At 34.5% G+C, this 22,692-nt stretch overlaps 3 protein-coding genes across 3 annotated transcripts; 2 read left to right on the forward strand and 1 right to left on the reverse strand.

Moving 5' to 3' along the window:
- Positions 1-2,198: 2,198 nt before the first annotated feature.
- Positions 2,199-6,591, forward strand: LOC147500677 (importin beta-like SAD2). Its single transcript, XM_086562290.1, has 10 exons — positions 2,199-2,436; positions 2,586-2,721; positions 2,812-2,896; positions 4,044-4,193; positions 4,407-4,569; positions 4,653-4,837; positions 4,932-5,105; positions 6,005-6,150; positions 6,239-6,363; positions 6,447-6,591. The coding sequence occupies exons 1-9, from the start codon at positions 2,347-2,349 to the stop codon at positions 6,289-6,291; spliced, it is 1,182 nt and encodes a 393-aa protein (XP_086418416.1). The 5' UTR covers positions 2,199-2,346; the 3' UTR covers positions 6,292-6,363; positions 6,447-6,591.
- On the forward strand, positions 6,447-16,173 carry LOC147500678 (importin beta-like SAD2). Its single transcript, XM_086562289.1, has 13 exons — positions 6,447-6,627; positions 7,556-7,715; positions 7,818-7,859; positions 7,948-8,066; positions 8,169-8,367; positions 9,538-9,669; positions 12,200-12,303; positions 13,090-13,269; positions 13,675-13,814; positions 13,912-14,051; positions 14,176-14,339; positions 15,077-15,203; positions 15,274-16,173. The coding sequence occupies exons 1-13, from the start codon at positions 6,568-6,570 to the stop codon at positions 15,429-15,431; spliced, it is 1,725 nt and encodes a 574-aa protein (XP_086418415.1). The 5' UTR covers positions 6,447-6,567; the 3' UTR covers positions 15,432-16,173.
- A 1,466-nt stretch (positions 16,174-17,639) lies between these two features.
- LOC147500679 (uncharacterized) lies at positions 17,640-18,577 on the reverse strand. The gene is made up of 3 exons (XM_086563668.1): positions 18,475-18,577; positions 17,838-18,292; positions 17,640-17,693 (listed from the first exon to the last, which is right to left on the reverse strand). Exons 1-3 carry the CDS (start codon positions 18,575-18,577, stop codon positions 17,640-17,642), a joined length of 612 nt encoding a protein of 203 aa, XP_086419794.1.
- Between the last annotated feature and the right edge of the window lie 4,115 nt (positions 18,578-22,692).

Raw genomic sequence — 22,692 nt, forward strand, 5'->3', positions numbered from 1 at the left:
AAAATTACAACTCAAACGTTTTATTAGAGATTGGATAACGGGTTAATTTAAATAATTATATCGCCTAATCCAATTTTAATATGTAGGTAAAGTTTTAAAAGTGTAGTTAGAACTGTACTAATTCAAACATTTTCCAAAATAAAAATTATAATCTAAACGCTTTTATTATAGATTGGAGAATGGGTTTAAATTATATTATATAATTCAATTTTAATTTGTTGATAAAAATTTAGATGTTAGATTCAAAGTCTAGTTAGAACTATATTTATTCAAACCCTAGAGACATGTACAATTGCTACCAATTCAAAATAAAAATTATAACATAAATGTTTTATACTAAGTTATCACCTTACAAATAAGTTAAAATATGCTAATTATTAATCAAATTATTATCAAATAGATGATGAAATATTTAAATATTATAATTTGACAACACAACAACAAGATACCGAATGGTTTAAGAATTTTCGTGTCTATTTGTTGTATCTTTTTACTGGTAAATGGTAACCCGACATTGTAATTTATGGTTATGTTTCAAAGAACCCGTAAACCGTGGTTTATAATATTTTACGACAATGTGTTACCGTTCATCAAAATAGCACATACATCAAGATTACACAAAATTTATTTTGAAATCTAAGATTCAAACTATCATAATTCATTTAGTTTCAATTCCATTAGGCAATTTCAATTACATTAATCTCCAATTTATTTATTTTTCATGTTCAATTGATTCTTCTAACATCATATGATCTTCAATTTATTCGACATTGAGATGTGGGTATTTGTAGTGCGATAAATCGTTCATTTGAGAGTTGGATAATGATACATACTTCATTTTAGAGTTAAAATATAGTAGGTATTGAGAGGTTGCATTAGTTGAGTTAGTCAAGGAAAATTGAATTGGATGTAGATAATTGGAGAAAGAGAGTGTATTTTGATAGTGTATAGAGTTCAATGATCAAATTAGTTAGTTAAGGGCAATAGGAGGTTACCACTATTTTTGATGGAGAGTGCCCTCTTAGAAAACATGGGTTTTAAGTTGGGACACAAATGTAATAACAAATTCCGGGTTGGAGAGTCCCCTCTTAGAAATGGAGAGTGTATTTAAGAATAGCCTATATAAATTGTAATTTAGATATATATTTTCATGCCAAAATATGCGATGGTATAACAAATCAAGGTCATATGAAAATTTGTAGGGGTTCTAAAACACATTGTAGAATTTTTGTATTATAATATGCAATTTTTTTTAGTTGAAGTTATTATATACCATATGTTTCTAAAATATTTAAGATTTTTGTTGTTGTTGTCGTCATGATTTGTTTTTTTTTTTAAATTAATTATAATTTATATGCATATAACTGTAAGGGCAAGAGGAGTAAAAGATTTGATTCATTGTTGGAGTCTGTGATTATTAAACAAACACCTGATGCTTTTGAGGTGACTATGTACTCTTATAACAACAAATCAGTTGAGTCATAATTGATAAACTAATTACAAATAGAAATGAGACTGAATAAATTTTTGCATTCATTCACTCGAGGTTTATGTGTTACAATCATTACATATTTATAATGAGAATTAGAGACCACTAGTTAGTTACAATTACAAACAGATGCCGACTTATCATTGGTTAATAATATAATGTAATTCTATTGTACACAATTACATTACAATAATAAGAAGCTTAAACATATGGATGCAAAACAATTTTTTTTGCAAGTTTATAATTTGCAGAGTGGCGTTGCGTAAAATGACCTTAAAAAGTAAGTACCACATCTAAAACAATTTACAACTTCACACATACTCTTCACATATAATATGTTTTTACAAAAAAAACAATTTGTGTGTAAATATGATCTACTAACCATAAAAATTTCCTATACAAAATTTAAACTCGTTTGATAATTTTAATTTAGAGGAGCAAAAATAAAATCTAATTAGTAAAAAGAGCCAAAAGTCTATTTCCCCTTTTTCCATAGCCAACAGTATATTCCCCACACGTTGGCTGACACACACACGTGCAAGTTGCCAAACCAAATAATAATTACTACAGTAACTACAATAATCTAGTTAACCCTGGACACATAACGGCGTTTTTTTTTTTTTTTTTTTTTTTTTGTGATGAGTCACAGTGTCTAATTGAACCCCCAACAGAACCCTAGTCCTTAAATACCTCGTCTTATGTTTTTTTTTTTGTTTTTCCCTGTTCTATTTTTTCAACTCAACAAAACACAGTCCACTTCAAGTTTCGAGAGTGCGTCTCTCTTAAAACCCTAATTTTGATTATAAAGGTTCGATCAGATTATTAAATTTGATCGAATCTAATTAATATAAATTATAATGGATCTTCCTAGTCTTGCTATTGTTCTCCAAGCTGCACTTAGTCCTAATCCTGATGAACGCAAAGCTGGTGAACATAGCCTCAATCAGGTAACTGTTTTATCGTTTTTTTTTTTTTTTTTTTTTAATATTTATTGTTTCAGTTCTGATGAGTGATGTGAATTTTCCTTATATTTGGATTGAACTTTATATTTTTGGATAAATAAGATGAACTGTTTTTGACATTGGGATATTTTCAGTTCCAGTACACTCCGCAACATTTGGTGAGACTGTTGCAGATCATTGTAGATGGTAACTGTGACATGGGTGTGAGGCAAGTTGCCAGTATTCATTTTAAGAATTTCGTGGCGAAAAACTGGTCACCACTCGAGCTCGGTATGACTTTGTTATAAAACATAACTATGAGTATAGTGCTTCGTATAGAGAGTGCTTATTTAATTTCAATTATTTATTTGCTATTTGTAGATGAGCAAAAAATTTTGCCAAGTGATAAAGATATGGTGAGACAGAATATTCTTCCTTTTGTCGGTCAAGTTCCTCCTTTGTTGAGGTAAATTTTTCTGGTTGTATTCTTTATATTACTTGTAAACTTATAGGTTGTAGATTTCAGTAAAGATTATCGACAAAAGTTATTTTGGTAGAAGCAGTTCCTTTGCGATGGTTGGATCTCTTGGGACCAGTTTTTACTATATATATGTTGATAAGTTTGTCTGTGGTTGTGATTACCATATGCGTGATTTGAAATTCTTCCTTCCAACTTCTTTAATGAATAGTAAGACTCCCTTGAAAAACTCTTCTGTTATCACTGTACCTATATATCAGTAACATTTTGCGTTCAAGTGTTTGCTATAGGTTCTATCAGTAAAACACAATATTTAGTATCTGCTCAACTTTAATTATGATTTAAAGTCTCATGGCAAGGTTTTGAGACGTGCTTTATATTACACGGACTTGCACTATACCTATACATAGTTATCAAATCACATATATTTTTGTTATCGATTTTCATTCTTTATATATCCAGTATCATATCGTATGTTGTGTCATTTTGATAGGCTTAAAATATATTTCTTTGGTTTTTATGTGTTGTGTGCATGTGTATGTAGGTTTCAGCCATAAACAAACATAAATATAGTCTTATCATGTACATTACTAGTTTACTACTAGTGTATGGTGAAATTGTCATCATTTTCAACTATAGGCCCCAATTTAGGATTATACACAGAAGGGCTTAGTTGTCTGTTGGATGAGTAAGAAGGTTGTTTCGGGTTAGGGTGGCTGTATATCACAACTAGAACCTAAGATGGTTTTACAAAACTTAGAAAAGAGAAGAAAAAACTAAATAAATCTCAAAATATCATTTTTGAAGTGAATTTTCACGGTTTCATGCGTTTGAAGTGTATCACCAGATACATGTATCAAGTTGTATGGTATGCTTCTGTATTATGCGATATATATAAGTTTTATTTATATATATTTTTTCCGACACAGTATTGTGATACACGTGTCGTTTTGCGGTATTATCATATGACATATTGATAAATATGCAATTACATATCCTTAACATTTAGCATTGAAGTTCTTGCTATTGGTTCTGTCTGTCTAACGAGGAACATCAGGTTTCATATCTACTCAAATTAATTACGATTTTAAAGTCCTATGTCAAGGCTTCTGAGACGTGCTTTATGGTTACACAGGGTACAACTGGGAGAGTGCCTCAAAACCATAATCCATGCAGATTACCCCGAGCAGTGGCCTGGTCTTCTTCACTGGGTGAAGCATAGCCTTCAAGATCAGCAAATATATGGAGCTTTATTTGTGTTGAGAATCCTTTCTAGGAAATACGAGTGAGTAAATTGATATTTTCTTTTATGATTCTATACTTAATTGTTTGCTTATTGCTTCTGGTAAAAAACAGTAGTTATGCTGTAGTTAAACAAATAACACTTTAGTTGGGAATTCATTTTAAAAAAAGAAGTTAATATATGCCTACAAATTCCCAAGCATTAATTATTATAATTGTTTATTGTCTTGACCTTGTTACGTTTCTTTTGCTGAAGATTCAAGTCAGATGAGGAACGGACACCAGTATATCTCATTGTTGAAGAAACATTTCCTAATCTTCTCACCATATTTAGTAGACTTGTCCAAATTGTGAACCCCTCACATGAAGTCGCAGAGCTGATCAAACTCATCTGCAAGATTTTCTGGTCATCTATATATGTAAGTCGAATGTGAAAGTTTGTAGGTCTTTAACTTTACCATGTCAAGGTTACCTAAAACCTTAATCTTTTCTTCTTTGCCAGTTAGAGATTCCGAAGCAGCTGTTTGATCCAGAAGTTTTTAATGCCTGGATGGTGCTGTTCTTAAATATATTGGAAAGACCCGTTCCTTTAGAAGGCCAGCCGACAGATCCAGATCTGAGAAAAACGTGGGGATGGTGGAAAGTGAAAAAGTGGACGGTTCACATTTTAAACCGCCTGTACACTCGGTCTGTATTGGATTGAAACGTGGCTTTCTGAAATTAGATTATAAATTTTGGAGTGTTTCTGTCATTTATCGTTGTTTACATGGTTACCTCATAGGTTTGGAGACCTGAAGGTTCAAAAGCCAGAAAGCAAAGCTTTTGCTCAAATGTACCAGAAGAATTATGCTGGAAAGATTTTGGAATATCACTTAAATTTGTTGAATGTGATCCGGGCAGGTGGCTATCTACCTGATAGAGTTACAAACCTTATTCTTCAGTACCTAAGCAATAGGTTTGTGTTTTTTTTTACCCCTAATCCTTTTCATCTAACAGTAGTTGTTTGATTGTTTGACATTGATGCTCCGACGGTTCTAGCTATTTGCAGAAAGATACATTATTATTTAGTGAAATGATTTGTATATTGATAATTCTTTGTTCTTTGAAGAGGGTAATCTGTAGATGTAGGTTCTAGAAGCAACTACTATTGAAACCTAAAGTGAAGTGCCACTGAAGGAGGTTTTCCTTCCCGTCTTGGTTTACATCATCACTCCACGTTCTCTGTGTTGCAGCCTGCAGGGAAGCGGGTTGGGTATACCAACAGGCCAATACAATGAAATTAATTTAACAAATTTCGTTTTAAGATTTAAGGGCACACTCACTTATAATCTTGGAGGCTTGAGTATCATCCACTTTTTTTTTTAGCAATATCGTTCCAATACATATATCTTTAAGCATATAGTCTCTCATTTAGGAGGAAAGAAAATCCTTGAAATTATTTTCAAACAATGTGCTTCGTTGATATCCCTATGAACCCTGATACAACCTTTACACAATTGTATGTAAAGTTTTTGTGTGTGTGTGTGTGTGTGTGTGTGTGTTATGTTTATATCGATGATAAATAAATAACTGTGGGCTCCACACTGTGTGTGGAGATCAACCCTCTATCGCGTGGCTGAAAGGCACAATCTACCACTGAGCTAAGATAGCTTGTCTGTGAAACTTTGCAAGTAAATTGCAATTACTTATTCTTATTATTTATTATTTTATTATTATTTTTCATTAGCACATTAATTGCACATACAAGTTTAAGTAGAAAGCATGTTTTTGGTTCTAAACTCTAAGATGTTTTGTTTGGTAAATAATTTAAAAGACATGAAACTTTTCTAATTTGTTAATTTGGAAATTCTGCAGTATTTCAAAGAATACTATGTATCAGTTGCTGCAGCCACGTCTCAACGTTCTTCTTTTTGAGATAATTTTCCCACTTATGTGCTTTAATGACAATGATCAAAAGCTATGGGAGGAAGACCCACATGAGTATGTAAGGAAGGGTTATGGTGAGTGTTCATTTTTACTGTTCTAAATGCTTGGATAATTATATAGGAGCTGATTTTGATGTCTTAAGTCTCACATGTTTCTCTGCAGATATCATTGAAGATTTATATAGTCCTAGGAACCGCTTCCATGGATTTTGTTAGTGAGTTGGTTAGGAAACGAGGAAAAGAGAACCTTCAGAAGTTCATTCTATTTATTGTGGAGGTTTTTAAGAAGTAATCATTAATTTCTAACCCTACATTGCATTCAGTCTGTTGTCTCGTTATAAGAGTGTTGCTAATATTGTTGGTTTTTCCAGATATGATGAAGCACCAGTGGAATATAAACCTTACCGACAGAAAGATGGCGCTCTTCTTGCTATTGGAGCGTTATGTGATAAGTTGAAACAAACTGAACCGTACAAGTCTGAGCTTGAGCATATGTTAGTGCAACATGTTTTTCCTGAGTTTAGAAGTCCTGTTGGACACCTCAGAGCAAAGGTTTACTGTTTTACATTCCTCTTCAGTTTATTCATTTGTTAAAATGGTGTCTTGGTTTAGTTCTGGTTGCTGCTTTGCAGGGATAATTGTTAATTTTAATTGTGCTTATATAAAAAGCACAGTTTCTTCCTCAGAGGGTGACAAGCCTGCGTTTACACTTGTGTTATCTATGTAGCATCGACACTTCATACTTTACAAAAAAAAAAAAATGTCAGATACTATCAACGAGGCAACGACTCACGACATATTAAAGGTTATGTACCTGAGTTTTCGGAATATTGCCGTGTCGGATACTGATACACGGACCCATGTCAATGCCTCTGGTTTGCTAATGAAACAAGTACTAGTGCTTTGGATTGTTCTTTAAAATAGAAGTCATGGCTGTATTAATCAGTTGTGAAGTGGGTTACTAAGCTTGCTTTGGGTTTGAAGATTAAAATGATTATTGCGTTTGTTAGTTTACATCGTTGTCCACTTGCATTTAAAAATGTGTTCGACTATCAGACTAAGCCATATCTTAGTTCAAGTCTTGTTAGGACTTAGTGGTTGGATGATGAATGTATTTGGTAATAGTAGCGGTCAGTTCTTTTCAGCCCTTCAGTGGATGAGCTTTCTCCCTCTGAACCATACTGGTGTTGCTTGATGTAATAAATTATCATCTTTAAAAGGTGTGTGAATACAAACAAGAAAATTACATTATAATTCCTAAACAAGATATTACAGTTCTATAAGCCTTGTAGCATCTTCAAGAGCAAATCCTCACCAAGTGTGCATACACTATCTCGGTTCTGTTTCGATAAAAGTTTTATTTAGAATATATATATATATATATATATATATATATATATATATATACCATCAGCTTTCTTTCTGTAATTTTTGCTGTCCTATCACACCTAAAATTTAGATTTTTTATTGGTAATATTAGGCAGCATGGGTTGCCGGCCAGTATGCACATATCAACTTCTCAGATCCAAATAATTTTCTTAAAGCCTTCCACAGCGTTGTAGCTGGGTTGCGTGATCCAGATCTTCCAGTCCGTGTAGATTCCGTTTTTGCCTTGCGCTCTTTTGTAGAAGCTTCCAAAGGTACATGTGTCCTCGTTTCTTGAATTATTTTTGATTCCTTGAATATCGAGAACCCTATCTTGGAGATGTCTATTTACAGAAGACTTTTATTTCTTCTTGCAGATTTGAGTGAAATCCGCCCAATCCTTCCCAATTTACTCGATGGTTGGAACTTTATGAGATTCATGTTTGTATTTATAACAGTATCTGACCTAAATTATCCATAGTGAAATCATTTCTTTTTCCCTTGCAGAATTCTTCAAACTAATGAACGAGGTTGAGAACGAGGACCTTGTATTCACCTTAGAGACTATTGTTGACAAATTCGGGGAAGAGATGGCACCGTATGCCTTTGGATTATGCCAAAATCTGGTATATTAATGGGACAACTTCACAAATGCTTGTATATGTGTTCTTATTTTCTTCTTATTGGGATTTTCATTTTATTTATTTATTTTTTTAACCCTTCTGTAGGCTGCTGCATTTTGGAAGTGCATGAATGCTGCTGAAGCGGATGACGATGTCGATGATCCCGGCGCTCTAGCTACAGTTGGATGTTTGCGTGCCATCAGCACTATTCTTGAATCTGTGAGCAAGCTTCCGAGTCTTTTCATTGAAATCGAGCCAACTTTATTACCTATTATGCGTCGGATGTTGACTACGGATGGGCAAGGTATGCTAATCTACTTCTTTCTTGTAAACTATGGTTACTATATAGTTTGATCTTGCCATTTATATCAAAATGATTGCTCTAACATCTCCCAACTTGGAATTATTATCTAATCAAGTATTTTTTTTAAACGGGTGAATGACTGTTTTTATTTACTATTTTATTATTTCTAGTTTCATTCTTAGGAGGTACTCAACAACTATTTGGTATTCCTTTCTATTTTCTTTATAATGTTTTTCAATCCATTTTCCAAATAATGTTTTGGTAACTAAAATGTTAGTTTCTCCTGGTTTTTTCTGTTTTAGTTTCTTTTGGCCCACATTCTAGATTGTTGTATCCAAGTGTAGTTTTGCAGCGGACGGTTGAAGACGGATTAGTAGTATTTTCTAGTTAGAAAACTTGGGAAAGTGATTATGAAATTTTTGTATGTATCGTTGAAAGAAATGAAAGGAGTGTATTTAGGAAATTTATTGTACAGGAGAAAAAATTGCGTGGATGACAGAGAGCAATAGGCATTGGTCATGGTTTATGTTGTGAGGATGTCGTGAGATATGAAACCGTTTAAGAATTGGCCAAAGTTACATCAACAAATGAAATGCATAAAGATTGTACACGAGTCTCAGTAGCTGATGGGGAGATGTGAAAGACAAAAGTACATACATATGTTGTAGTAAATTTACAATGTTGAAATCATCTCTCGTAAGGCCATAATGGTTAGAGATGGGAATTTCTTAAGACTAAATGGTATGCCTGTAGAAACTTGGAACTGTATTGGATGTTATTGCTTTGTCTTGGCTATCTTGAGCTGTCCAGTAATAATTGAAGACCAAGGAAGATACGTCAAAACTTTTCGTAAGAAGAAAGCAGACACAAATTGCTAGTGATTGAGGCATTTCCTTAAGATTAGAAACTTGGAATATGGAACTGTGAGAGTGACGCCATTTCATAAAATTAATCTGCTAATTGGATGACTTAAACAGTTTGTTAAAGATGATATTCCTTTCATGTTACCACTGTGTGCTATTTTAGCATGTTACTTGCAATGTTTTCCCGCTGTGTGAAACATCTATTAAGTTAAGTTTAAATCAATTACAACATATGCTTGCTTGCTATTGAGAAAAAAGTTACTTTTTCACGTTTCATACTCCTCTCACCCGCCTTATATTTCTGCAGAGGTTTTTGAGGAAGTTTTGGAAATAGTGTCATATATGACGTTCTTCTCTCCGACAATATCTGTTGATATGTGGAGTCTTTGGCCTCTGATGATGGAAGCTTTAGGTGATTGGGCTATAGATTTCTTTCCAAGTAAGTAGCATCCACTTATATACTTGCAGTGGTCACTGCATTTCAGTTATAATTTCATGCATGTGTTTTTTTTTTTCCCGAAATGTTCAAGTTGTAGGAAAAGGACACCGTGTCGGAAAAGGATACCATTGACATTGTTTCTCTTTAAAGTACTTGCAGCAGATTTTAATTTGGTTGGAATCAGTATTGGCAAAATCATATGATTCCCGTTTTGAATCGTATGATTTGAGTCGAGTCCTAATCAGGAAGATTATAATCGTTCGGCCAAGTCGGAGCGTGGTGGAGTCGCGAGGAAACGCGGGTTAAATCGCCTGACTCGTATGGAATTGGATTATTTTGCGATTCCACGATCCAAAAAAAACCCCCATTGAATCTGCTGATATTTTCTGTAAGGAAAGAAAGAGAGAAAGAAAGGAGAGATCGTGTATAGCCAATCTGTAGAAGTAATACTTAATCTTCTTCGATCTGCTCTCATCTTCTGTGGTACTTCCTATTTTTTCTTTCTCGATCTCTCTTTCTTCTTATAGCAGTGTGTGTTCTGGGCAAGACGGCGGCTTTAGGGTTTCACATAAGAGTTGAGTGTGATCTTCTTTTCAAAAGAGAATGTGGGTCAACCTAACTAATGTAAGGCCAATTTATAGAAAGACTTGAGTACTTGACTACTTAGGGCGCATCTAAAGTAAACTTCAGTATTTCACTGAAGGCATGAGGCCATCCTATAAGACCAACTAAATACTCCACAACTGACCTGTGTCATCATACCCCCTTGCTTTGTTCTAACCATGCGACTTACTATGTAATCACTTTTAATTCCTCCAAAGTTCTGACTTGGATTAAGTTGTGTAAATATTAAATAATATGTATAAGTAATATTTGTTGTTTATTTATAACAATTTCTTGAATGTGACGATTCGCGACTTGATAAGATTCACGATTCGCAAAATATAGGAAACGATTCGTGAGTTGACAACTATGATTGGAATTAGGTTAAACTTAAACTTATAATCGTTGCTTTTAGTCGTGAATAATATGTATTAAAACTTGAACTTATATTCTAACAAGTCATCTGAAAAAGAAAAAAAAATGACGATGCTTACAACTCAAGATCCTTCAGGATTGTGCCTCACCTGAATTATCCTTCGATATTGTAAAGCATTGTGGGGGGACTGAGCATGACTGAGCAATGTGTTACTCGCCGTAATTAACGGCGAGATAGGTTGCCTCGGTGGTGCTCATAAGTAGGGGACCGAGATTAGGATTCAAGATCTAACGAAAAAGGTTGCCCATTAGTCAAGGTCACTCTTCTCTCTCTCTCTCTCTCTCAACCCATATCTGGTATTCTATCCTTTGGTATTTGATTTCCTTTGGAAGATTTTACTTGTTTTTTACTCCTTTATTTCTACACTCTTGTTACTTGTTTTATGGTTCAATCTGAAAGTGAGGTGTACGGATCTGGCGTTTTTCTTTTAGAACAAGGTGGAGAAACCCATTGTTCACGTCTTCTTCTCTCTCGTTATTCTCTTCCGATCTTGAGTGTCACTAGGTGCTCGGCTTCTATTTGTGCTAGATCTGGTTCTGACTTGAGTAGATCTAGTTTGTAATTGTGGGGTTGAACAGATTTGGAATTTTAGCTCTAGACCTGGTGCTGAGGTCTGATCTTCCTAGATCCAACTGTGTACCCACAAACTGAAGATTCCAAGTAGAAGTTGTCCTTTGAGCTACACTGGAATGGAGTTGTACTTTTGTTTGATATGGAGGGGGAGATCGGCGTGCTGGGGAAGACAGGAGTCGGTTGCGAAGACAGAAGGGGCAAATGTGATCTGGAATGAGGAGCTCCATGTGTCAGGGTTAGAGTGGCTAATGTGGGGCGGGAGATTGACAGTTAGATTGTAGGTATTTTGTTGTAATTGGGTCTTTGGGCAGGGTATGTTTGTAACAATGGTGTACATGTAATTTCTTTGTACTTGGGTCATTGCAAGTACCCAGACCAGTACTTGGGTGGTCTCGGGTCTTTGGAGAATCAGCCACTTGCTGATCATCCATATGTAATCTTCTTGATGTTATTGCTAAATTATATAAATGAAACCTTTATATAAAACTTAATTTCTAACATGTTATCTGAAAATTTAATGAACTGTCGTTGCATCATTTTCTATTCTAGACTCTAGAGTAGGCAGATATAATCTGATACACTTATTAAATATGTCCTTTCTGTCTTCTTAGAGAATATAGATCAATGATAATGTTGTATTAGGCTTCTGACTGTCGAGGTCTTGTTAGTTTTGCCAAGGGTTTTAGCCTTTTAGGTTCAATAAGACAATAATACCTAGGATACTGGATCACCTTACTCTACATCACTATGAGTCCAGAAGCTGACATTTTTCTCTTGCTCATTTTAATCGTGGCAAATAGTTGCCATTGGCAATACGTTCAGCAGTTAGTTTATCCTTGATATATATATATAATATGAAGTACTTCACCTACTCTTCTTTGTGCAGTTTGTGATCTTTTGCTGTTATCTTCTTTGTAGATATTTTAGTTCCGCTGGACAACTATATATCCAGGAGTACAGCACATTTCCTAACGTGCAAAGATCCAGACTACCAGAGAAGCCTCTGGAATATGCTCTCATCTGTAAGCTGTTCATGTCCAATAACTCTTGTTAACTGAAACATGTGTTAAGTGCAAATATATGGCTCGTGATACGCAGTAGATGGATCCTCTAGGGAGCCTAGGTGCTAGGTGATACTAAAGGGTCTTGATCTAGGCTCACCTACTCCTGTGCAGACCTGTCATTAGGTGGATGGCGATAGACAATAAGATTGGTTCCCCCATTCTAAAACCTTTGATTTTTACTGTCTTTTTTCACCATGGAATGGACTGCCGCCTTAGGCGCCGTGGTGCATTGGCAGCCTTAAGCCACCTCAGCGCTGTCTTGGGCTGCTGTCTTTAGCAACATAGCAAATTAGGAATTTATTGTTTGCAAGGAACTGTTCATTTTGAGAAACAACAAAGTGTCTTAAAGGTTAAATTCCTTCATTTAAGTCTTGTTGAATGGTTAATTTGTTCAAGTAACTGGATGGCGATGTTGTTAACACATACTTGATATATTTATCTTCTGTGTTTGATATTGATTGCAGAAGATAATGCATGTTTAGATGTATTTTTGTACTATTTTTACCCATTATTTACTGTATTAACATGTATGAAACCATTTGTGGGTGTGGTGTGTGTGGGGGGGGATTAGGTAATTGCCTAGACTCCACGCTCAGCGCTGGCACCTAGCTCGCTTCTTTACCCATGAGCATAGGGTGCATGCAAAAAAATAAACTATTGTATTTTCCAGCAATTAGATGGCTTAGTATTCCTTAGTTTCTTTTTGTTTCTACTCTTGTTACAAGCACTTGTTTTGGTATGCAGATCATGGCGGATAAAAATATGGAGGACAGTGATATAGAGCCTGCTCCTAAGCTTATTCAAGTAGTTTTTCAGAATTGCAGAGGCCAAGTCGATCAGTGGATTGAGCCATATCTCAGAATCACAATTGAGAGATTGCGTCGAACAGAAAAGCCTTATTTGAAATGTCTCATGATGCAAGTGGTAAGAATAGTTTTGTATACGGTATTTACTGATAGCAAAATATAAACATGGTAGTAGAATCCCTTCCTGCATGAGCTATTTACAGAAAGATTAGTCTCTTCTAGTTATGTAACGACGCTCCGAAGGGTTATATGGTTATATCATTCACATTCTGCTGAGCCATTCCTTAAAATCAACGAGTACTTTTTTCCCCTTACTTTCAAGTCATTCACTGAAATATTGGCCCAATCCATGTTAATGGGACAGTACCTGGATTGATATTTCTAAACAATTTTCCCAATTGCAAAAAGTTGGCGATGATGATGTTTGACATTTTCTTCATTATATTTTACTGGCCATTTTCACGTAGACAGTGAGGTTATTTGGAGGTGAAGGTTTCAATTAATACCTTTTTTCTTTTGGCAGATTTCTGATGCTCTTTACTATAATGCGACTTTGACGCTTAGCATACTTCAAAAGCTTGGGGTCGCAACAGAGGTTTTTAACCTGTGGTTTCAGATGTTGCAACAAGTGAAAAAGAGTGGCATGCGTGCACATTTTAGAAGGTAGCTCCAATAACTCTGATCCTTATTTTGTGGTTTGTCTATTATTTATTGTCAACCTTTTATTAGATAGCTGTTACTAATATGTTTTCAATTCCAGGGTACAGGATAAGAAAATTTGCTGCTTGGGCTTGACATCACTTTTTGTGCTTCCTGGAGATCAGTTGCCAGGGGAGGCTTTGGGGCGAGTTTTTAAGGCAACATTGGATCTGCTTGTCGCTTACAAGGATCAAGTGGCAGGTGGTTCATTGAACTCTGTATTTCTAAAGTGATATTATTATTACTGGTTCTTTTTTGTATTCGAGTTATGTGTATTGTGTGATGCTGCATCTTCTCCTTATCTGCTTCATCTTTATATGGACAGAAGCAGCAAAGCAGGAAGACGACGATGCTGATGATAATGAAATGGACGGTTTCCAAACTGAGGATGAAGATGATGATGAGGAAGGGTCTGACCGGGAAATGGGAGATGAAGCTGAGGATGGTGATGAAGCTGATAGTGTTAGACTGCAGAAATTAGCTGCTCAGGTGTGTCCGATTTTGGCTTTTAAAACGTTTTCAGATTTCAGTATTGCACAACTGGTTGAAGTCTTTTTAATGACTTGTAACTTCAGTCCAGTGGCATCAGATGGAAATTTGGTTATTACAAATAAGTCAAATAATGTAACTAATGTGCAAGGGAAATATAAGCTGCCAAAGCTGAGTAGTAAGTATTAACGGAGGCATGAAATGAGCACTTGCCTGAGTAAATGCAATAAGTTATAGATGTTGATGAATGTACCCAAATGGCCAAATCTTTCTACTATGCTGTTGTTCTCAACTCCTGGTTACACATGAAGTCAACCCGATGTTAAATGACACAATCCTCTATCTTGCCTTGTCAGAAATGTTCTACTACTCGGATAAGCTGGTTTGCCACTAATCAGGAATAGCCTCCGGCTTTGGCATTTCTGAATATATCTTTGAACCCTTGTTTGTGCTCTTTATTGCTTTTGGATAAAGGACATTAAATACACATGTAAAAATGCAAATAGGAGAACTAGGAGTTGAGCTGTTTTCTTTTCCCTGCTTTTGTTTAAGTGACATGCAATGATTTGCATAGGAGAAGTCCTAGCATTAAATTGTTTAATTTTCCATCCTCTAGGAAAGAAAAAAGAAAATTAATTTTAATTTGATATTTTTCTAATGTATTCGCACCGTCTTCAAAATTTTTTTTTTTTCGATTATAAATGTTGATCCTCATCACTGGTGATTCCATATTACAGGCAAAAGCTTTTCGTTCAATCGAGGATGACGATGATTACAGTGACGAAGATTACAGTGATGATGAGGAGTTGCAATCACCAATTGATGAAGTGGATCCCTTTATCTTCTTTGTGGATGCCATCAAAGGTAATTTAGACTCAAACTTCGATTTCTCTTCAATTGTGTTTTCAATACCTGACAATGTATTTGCTTAAAGCCCTGCAAGGTATGGACCCAGGAAGATTCCAAAGCCTTATGCAGATGCTTGACTTTCACTATCAGGCGCTAGCTAGTGGTGTGGCTCAGCACGCTGAACAGAGAAGAGCAGAAATTGAGAAAGATAAAGTGAATAAGGCAGAGTTGGCTGCCTCATGATTTAAGTTGTGTTCAACGTGTTGTCAATTCAGTTTTGATTGTCTCCCCATTCTTGCTGGATCCATCTAACCTGTGCTAAAGCAGAGAGCAGTACAAGACAAGTGGAATTTGGTTGCTGCATTAAGTGTCGTCTGATGCGGTCTGATGCGGTTCGGAAACAGTATGAGTGGAGTAGGGAACCTCTGCTGTCTTCATTATCATGCAGACAGCTTGAAGGTAGTTGGATAAGCTCGATTGTTCTGGCCTTTTATGCGGCTCCGAGTTACCTCTGGTTTTACTCATTTTTTGCCCCTTTCTTTAAGTTGCACCTATTCATATTTGTTCGGGAATTTTTTTTCCCTTTTTTTTACAATTGGTTCCAGCTTAGTTCCGGCAAAGTTTATTGGTCAAGCCCATGATCCGTTCCTCTGGCTGAAAGCAGAGGAGGGTCTCAAAAGTATAGAGTGTATATTTGGTTTGGTTAGAGCAGGATACCATCCTGTGAGGTGGTCGTGGTTGTATTATCGTCATACATATTTTGGATAATGGTATGGGTTATGTATCTGTTGTGCCCCAATTTGGGTGGGCTGAAGCTCAACGTAAAGAAGATTTGTTATTCTTTATGTTATGCTTGAATTGGAAGTTCATGCGTTATCTAAAAACATCACCGACTCAGTAAACGAGATTTATTTTCTTTTGTAAGAAGATATTGGGTTCACAGTGAAATATTATAAAAGTTGAAGAAAGATTCTGTATCAACAAACTCACTTTTCCAAAACTTGTGTATATTTGTACTCGTTCTTGTTTTGGTTATCAATTTACATATGCCGTGAAGAAACTTCCTAGAGAGAGAGATTGAAGGTTCACAGTACTCCTAAATACTATGGCCGCCCAAACAAGATTGAATTGCAACGGTGCTGACCCAAGCTATTAAGTATATCCATTCTTCTGCAACAACTTATATTTTCATTTGTTTTTAGTAGTCTCTTTCTTCAAAACCCAATTTTTCCAAATTCCGTCCGATCCGATATTTTTCCGAATTTGGCAATGATATTTGTGTTCCGATATCCGATTTTTCTGAAAAATAATTGGATTGGAATTAGATGTGTTTTCAAAATCCGATCCAATTTTCAATTAATTGCCAAATTTTTAACATATAGAGGTCTATTTCATATAGTTACTAAATTAAGGGGGTGTTTGGATCCGATTATTTATTGCTAAAAAGTGTTTATTAGTGAAAAAATATTTTTTGAAAAAATAAATGTGTTTGGTCTCTATTTAAAAAAAAATAGTTTTTCATCCAATTGGTCCCAAAAACTAGTTTTATGATAATTAGGTAAAACTTGTTTTTCAAGTTAAAAAACTATTTTTCTTTGAGGGAAATACTTTTGGGGCAAGGCAAATGAATTGCCAGGATGTTTTAGACTTTAGTATTTTATGCCGTGATATGCCAAAATATATTGAGAAATGTAGCGTGAAATCTAATTTGATAAAATAACTTGTAAGAAAAATCACAACCAAACATGTTTATTCAAAAACTGTTTTTATAATACGTATTTTTTCATAAAAATATTTTTTAAGAAAAAAATGATTTTTTGAAAAAATGAGACCCAAACACCCGCTAAAACTACATATAGTTTACAAACCAAATAAAAACCCTAGAGAAGTAGAACATTGTCTCTCTCATAACTTCAAGAAATCAATATTGTCATTCTAGTACATGTCTCAATTTATCTCATATTCCTATTTAGTGAATTAATGCATTAACATGAAGAAAAAATTTGTTGAATAAACGTGTTAAAAGGTCTAAGTTGTTTACTGAATTAATATATTTCAAAATGATTGCTAAATGAATGTATTAACTGGATAAAAAATGGTTATTCTAAAAGTGAATCATATAATTCAAATTTCTGATTTATTTTTATATTTTGCGGATTCCAATATTTTCAAAAAAATTCAAAAAAAAATTGCCATCTAAAAAATAATTAGATAAGATTTGGAAAGGATATTGTCATCGTTTCGAAAGCGCTTATCGAAGTCACCCCTAGTTTTTAGGATTGGCCAACTTCTAAACTTATCCCGTATTAGCTTTCTTCTACAATTCTAAAACTCGTAAATTGGGCTTTGTTCAGTTGTTGAACACTTGAGCCAACATCTAAATGTTGTTCAATGGCATAGTATTACGCGAACATCTGCATGGACTTGGTTAAAAGTGACTGTTGGAAAACATCATTTTGGTCTCCAATTGGGAGTACCATCATTCTCATCAATTCCAGGCTCCAGCTACATGGAACGTAACTTCAGTACAAAGCACACTCTCCCTGAGCAACTTTTCATATTCAAGTGCCATGCAAGCCAACAAGTTAAACATGCCCCAAATGTCAGGTGATCGAAGAAGGAAAAACGAATTTGGGAAGTTAAACATACCACAAGCGTCGTGTGAAGTGCAAGTGTCCCATCGTGAACAATGATCTTTTTGTCTCTCCTATTTGGTATCCGATTACTATCACCCTCAATAAAGCGTTCAAAACTTTCCCCTTCTATAAAATTCTCTACCAACACACCCTGCACAAAAGGATATAGAGGCTCTGGGAAATCTACATCCGTAGACGTTTCAAACATATGGCTGGGAAAGATCACTTCCGACCCCATGACAACTGCAAACTGTTGTAAAGTTTCATCAAATCTGGACGACTTAAATGTAGTAGGGAATAATGAACTCAAAACATTGGCATAAAACCGAACAATCGACAAATCTTTCATAACTGATTCGTCGACACCAGGATGCCTAACTTTTACAGCAACCACGCGGGTCTTTTCTGCTTTGTCTGGATTATCACATCTCAAAGTAGCTCGATGTATTTGGGTAACCTGTCCAGATCCTACAGGTGCCTTTTCAAAATTTTCAAAAATTTCCAGAAGTTGGCGCCCGAATGCATGCCTCCTCAACAGTTTTTTTTAGTGTAGTAGAAATAATGCTCTGGCGCTTTGATAGTTTGAAGCTTTGAGAGCTGAAAGCATAGATAAGTATGGAAGAGATCTCGTCTTGTAGCAGCCCACCGACCCCATTTTATGAATGCAGGATCTGCTTTCTCCCGAGCAACATAGACAAAGTGAATCCATTTTTCCCTAAACAGAGGACCAAAATAATTTGCAAAAGGCATCATTGCTACCGCTGGCATAAACAGAATGGAGAGGTAGAAAGAACATTCTAGCAAGCAGTTTAATAACATCTAAAAGTGAAGACAGTCAGGAGACTAATAAGTAGGAAACTAGGAATCCTTCCCGATTGATAGCGCAAGCAGTCCTAGTCCTCAGAAAATGAAAACCCGTGACCCTTCCTTTCCATTTCCAGACTAGACCTCCTCCAACCAAAGTTGTACAGTAAAGCATCTTTGCAGGCATCGAGCTCAAGAATGGCCAGGAATAAGCATCAATTAGAGAGCGCTTGGAAACAAACTGAGAAGGATGATTCGTGGTCACCAAAAAGAAGTATTATTATTGCGCTGCAGGAGATGAGAGGAGAAATTGCCTGCAGCATATAGATTTCCACTTGTTGTTGCCTTATTACGGATCATCATCAGCAAAGGCCTTAACAAAGACATTCTGCAAATTAGAAGAAAAAAAACGATAAATAGTTTAATGCAAGTAAGTTAGACGACAGTCCTATAGTTTGTTAATTCATCAAAGAAACAAAAAAAAACTTACAATGAATAAAACTAACATGAAGGGTTTTAGTGCAACTAATAATTACAGTTGTCATGAAACTAGGACTTTACCTTTACTAGAGATTAGAAAAAGGTTCTAGGTTAGGTTTTTTTTCCTCGATAGGAATTCAAGGTTAGGTTTTTTAAGTGTTACTTGGACAACAATTTCTGTCGTGGTTGGTTTTCTAATTCGAAATTCTAATGCTTTACTTTGGTGACACGTTTTAGAAATTAGTATTCTCGGACATCGTCTTAATGTGCGTGCATCGTGATGCGCATTATTAAATATATTGGTGGATGAAGGCGTTTGGACTTTGGACCCCATATACCCGGTGGTGATAGAATGGATTTGGGATGGAATGTGGATCTTTTATGGAAACTATTTTTAAAACTAATGGGCCCAGTCCAAAGACCTTATGGTTCTTTATACCAAGAGTCCAAGACTCCAACATATGAAAGGAAGGTGTGTTGTGTAAAAAATGTTAACTATTGGTAAGGATGTTATGAAATCTGTGGGCTGATATAGATGCCCACCATTGAGTCCATATGGGACAACCTCTTTATATGTGTTTGTCCTGGTAATCTTTTATTTTGGTGTTTATCCTGATAATCATTTATCTTAGAAAGGAGATTATCTAGTTATATATAAATGTAACCTCTTTCCATTCAGACTTATCTCAATGAATAAGATTTCTCTCTATTTCATTTTCTCAATGTTTCAATCTACTTAAGTTAGTGTAGTGTTCTCTTTAAGTCTGTTTAATTATAACAAATTAAGTACTAAATATTTGTGTTGGTGTGTGTATCAGTATATGATACTCGGTTTGCATCTTGGGCCTTATTATGGGTTTAAGATACTAAGAAATCTACACTTCCATGCGCCATTTGCATAATTATACGCCTACACCAGTTTTCATCTACCGTCATTTTGCATAGAGATGCGCACTCCAACAATTTTCATCTATCGTCACTCTGAATTCTAAATAGTAGTGCTACAATCTTGGAGAGAGACTTATTTCTATATAAGTTCAACCAAGCTCTAGATGATTATATTTAAAAAAAAAAAAAGATAAAAAGATAAATAAAAATAAAACTTCGATCTACTTTATTTTGAGCTTGTACATTTTATATGTATAGTCTATTTTAGAAACTCATTCAAAGTATCAATGATTGCCAATTTGTAAGCTTTCGGGTTAGAGTCTTTCAATGTAACCGGTGTGGGTTTGCCTTCTAAATATTTAAAAAAAAAAAAAAATGATTGCCAATTAGTATCTTTAATCTTTCGTGCAAACTTTCTAAGATTTTTTTTTTAACAAGTGAAAATTTTGTTGATAATGATAACTAGTTTTACAAATAATTAAGACAAACGTGCAACAAATGGGGCCGCAAGTCCTTTATGAGTAACAAATCCTATAATACCCTTCTAAAAACAAACTCGTTAGAAAGTTTTTTTTTTCAAGTCACATCTTAGTAGTGTGTTCCTAAATTTCATAAACTCATCAAGAGTATCCAATCCAAGTAGCCAATCAATATTTTTAATCTTTCGACCAACCTTTACCAAAATAAAAAATCATACCAACATTTTTTTGTGTTTTTTTTAATCAAGTGCCAATCAATATATTTAATCTTTCACACAAAACTCTATAAGATTATTAGTTATTAGTAGAGTTTGCATGAAAGATTAAATATATTGATTGGCACTTGATTAAAAAAAAACAATATCGTTTGTAGCACGTCTGTAAAAGAAGAAATGAAAATATAGCTACTTTTGTATTCTTTATTACAAATTAAAACTGATGACATATTACAATCCGTGATTCAAGGCAAGGTAATATAAGAACCAAAAGAAACAAATTGAAACTTCAATGAAATGAAAACCGCTAGTTATAATACGATATATCACTAATGCTAAAACGCCAAAATAAACTTACTGTTATTGATTGGCTCATTGCCCTCGCAATTACAGGCCTAATCAAAATTGTTGAAATGTTAAAATTGTGATATCAAATTTATAGTATTTTCTACATGGTAAAGAAAATCTTGAAATGAACTTACAGTCATTGGCTCATTGCCCTCACAATTACATCTTGAAATGAACTTATAGTCATTGGCTCATTGCCCTCATAATTACAGGCCTAATCAAAATTGTTGAAATTTTAAAATTGTGATATCAAATTTATGGTATTTTTCTACATTGTAAATAAAATCTTTAACTAGTGGAACACCTTCATTGAATATTACTGATCTTCTATATGCACCCATCTTTGCTAATATATCAACCAAATACATTTCAGGATCCTCTCAGGAACTAGTGTAAATAGCGTATGTCAGGGGGCAAATAGTGTAAATAGTATATTTTTGTATTACTAAAACGTGTTTAATCTTTTGTCATTTGCAGGTTGAAGAGGGTACTTGGATTCCCCAATCTACTCTTATGGAGTTGTTTCCGTTCTTCTGCATCAGTCTGGCTTCAATGGCATCCCTGCCCTTTAATTGTATCAAGCGGAGGCGCCTTGAGAATCTAGAAGTTGGAATGTCAATGAAACAAGTGATTGGTTTGATCTACCGGGAGAAAGGCTTCCGAGGATTTTTCTTGGGGTGGAGGATAAGTTTGATGTTAAATGTGGGTACGCCAATTCTCTTAGTGTCTTGTCAATCTATTGTCAATCAATTATAGATAAGTTTTGATAGTTGATGAGTTGAGAACTCAGGAGTTTTTGTAATGTACAAATTTTAAAATTTTGAAATTTTAAAGAGGATATGAGTTTATAGTTGAATCTCTGTACAAAATATTGATCCTTGATTGATAGATATGTACTGTGGATATATCTCCTATTTGATATTGTTTCATATGTAAATATTGTGGATATATCTAAAATATTGTCAAATATCGTAGATATTTTTTGATATATCATGATATATAATTTATATTTATTTAAAATATAATAGTAAATATTAAATAAAATTGTTATATACACAAAATATTGTCAAATATCGTAATATATCTTAAAATATTAATAATATCAATAATATCATTAAAATATTTGTTGTTGTAAATATTTCTAAATATATTGTGATATTTATTTATCTTTTACTGAAATCTCGATATATTTTGTACTATGTCTGTATGCACTATGTCAAGAAGGATACAAACGCGGTATTGTATTCAAAGAAAAAAATGACCGTAGTATTGTGGAATGAACCCCATCTTGTTCTTTCTTCTTCATGCGTATTCCATTTCTTCTGATCAATCTCGAAGAATGCATTAGATTGCAGATTGCTAGTTAAGACTCCAACTTTAGCCTAAAAGAGTGATGGTAGTAAAAGTGTAAAACTAACACTCTGCAATCCTTATAATAACAACAGTTTTATATGGACTTGTTTGTTTTCTTTAAAATATTTTGGAACATGTTTTCGTTTTCCACTACCACCACCACCATTATATCTACCATGTCTTATATAAGACCACTACCACCTATAAGTACCAAAATAGATATCTTAAAATCGATATTCTTATTATCAAAAAAATGATTTGAAACCCCGTCAAACTATAATGCTTGTTTCAAATTAATCTA

Source organism: Coptis chinensis, chromosome 5 (assembly GCF_015680905.1).
Source record: "Coptis chinensis isolate HL-2020 chromosome 5, ASM1568090v1, whole genome shotgun sequence".
In the NCBI taxonomy this organism is placed as follows: Eukaryota; Viridiplantae; Streptophyta; class Magnoliopsida; order Ranunculales; family Ranunculaceae; genus Coptis; species Coptis chinensis.